This window comes from Sinocyclocheilus grahami, unplaced genomic scaffold (assembly GCF_001515645.1).
Source record: "Sinocyclocheilus grahami isolate Dianchi unplaced genomic scaffold, SAMN03320097.WGS_v1.1 scaffold2845.1, whole genome shotgun sequence".
NCBI classification, from domain to species: Eukaryota; Metazoa; Chordata; class Actinopteri; order Cypriniformes; family Cyprinidae; genus Sinocyclocheilus; species Sinocyclocheilus grahami.
The window spans coordinates 16,256-17,866 of NW_015508020.1; the positions used below are offsets into that span (position 1 = coordinate 16,256).

Genomic DNA, 1,611 nt, shown 5'->3' on the forward strand with positions numbered 1-1,611 from the left:
TGTGTGTGTGTGTGAGAGTGTGTGTGTGAGAGTGTGAGAGTGAGAGAGTGAGTGAGTGAGTGAGTGAGAGAGTTTGTGTGTGTGTGTGTGTGTGTGAGAGAGTGTGTGTGTGTGTGTGTATCAGTACAGCAGCCTGACGTCTCCTCCTGTCCTCCAGAGGTTTGTGGAACGTTCCCTACATCACTCAGGTCTATCTGATCCGCGGAGAGACCCTGCGCTCGCGTCTGGCCCCCGTTTCTCTCTACCAGCAGGAGGGCATGGATCCAGACATGATCTTCTGCAAGAGCGTGCGCGAGCAGGTGAGCGTGCTTTACAAATAAATTCTGTTTCTGCATCAGTCAGCCAGTGACATTATAAATATTGAAACTACGGCATGAATATTATAGGGCCCTTTGATTTATGCGATGCGGGAAACGTGGAACGGAATCTCAGAATCCAGTCAATTTATGGATTGTCATGGAATTTGGGTAAAATTTGGATAAAGAAATTAAAAGTAGGGCTCATATCACAATATGGACAAGTGTCTATGAATATTCGGTTTAGCTCAAAGAAATTATGACATCAGAAATCCAGAAAAAAATGAAAACATGCAACACAATATTTCTGAAAAATGAAAACATTTTATAGGGCATTTTATAATAATAAATTATTAAATTGGGGAAGTTACATGAATTCAAGTGTTTAAAGAGAAAACAAAACACCAAACTTTAGGTTTATTCCTCTCTATATTCTGAAGGTTTCTTCATATTTCATTCACACTGATTTATACAACATTTTACTCCTGAAACATAGCGAAAATGTGTGTCTGTTGACAGTATTTTCTGATTTATGGAGCGATAAAAAGAGAAATCCAGAATCCCCTCTATAAGAATCTTTAACTCTAATATGAGACAAAATCTGATATGAATTATGAATCTGGATTCAGATTTCTGCTCTGTAAATCTATGCAAATTTGTGCATATTTATTTAGACAATTCTTTTAGATTTCAGAACATTTGTAGTACAAAAAAAGTGTTTGCAGTTCTTGCTGTAATCAATCAGCTGGGGAAGTAGAGTGATACTGATCAGGTAATATATGACTCGATTCACCTGAAGTGTCTGTCTTTACACTGTGTGAGTGAGGACAGGTGCTAGATCGAGTCAGTTACACATGCTCGTGTTTGTGTTTGTGTGTCTCGTCCTGCAGGGCGTCTTCATGTTCGTGTCCAACAGGGATGAGTTCGGCCGTCTGATCTCCTCCACCAATTACAACATCAGCCGTCTTCATCCGGACATGTGGCAGATATTCGACAACCCAGTGGTGAGAGATTCACACGTGAAGCACACGAGTGCAGAGACACGCATGCGAGCGCAGACTAACCCTGTGTGTGTGTGTGTCTCTGTGTGTGTGTGTGTGTCCAACAGGGATGAGTTCGGCCGTCTGATCTCCTCCACCAATTACAACATCAGCCGTCTTCATCCGGACATGTGGCAGATATTCGACAACCCAGTGGTGAGAGATTCACACGTGAAGCACACGAGTGCAGAGACACGCATGCGAGCGCAGACTAACCCTGTGTGTGTGTGTGTCTCTGTGTGTGTGTGTCTCTGTGTGTGTCTCTGTGTGTGTCT

At 42.6% G+C, this 1,611-nt stretch overlaps 1 protein-coding gene across 1 annotated transcript in view; it reads left to right on the forward strand.

Moving 5' to 3' along the window:
- LOC107575731 (procollagen-lysine,2-oxoglutarate 5-dioxygenase 3-like) overlaps positions 1–1,611 on the forward strand; it is a 24,645-nt gene that overhangs the window by 14,919 nt on the left and 8,115 nt on the right. The window contains 2 exon segments of the mRNA XM_016262076.1: positions 146–299; positions 1,187–1,301. Of these exon segments, the coding sequence (XP_016117562.1) occupies positions 146–299; positions 1,187–1,301 (269 nt within the window).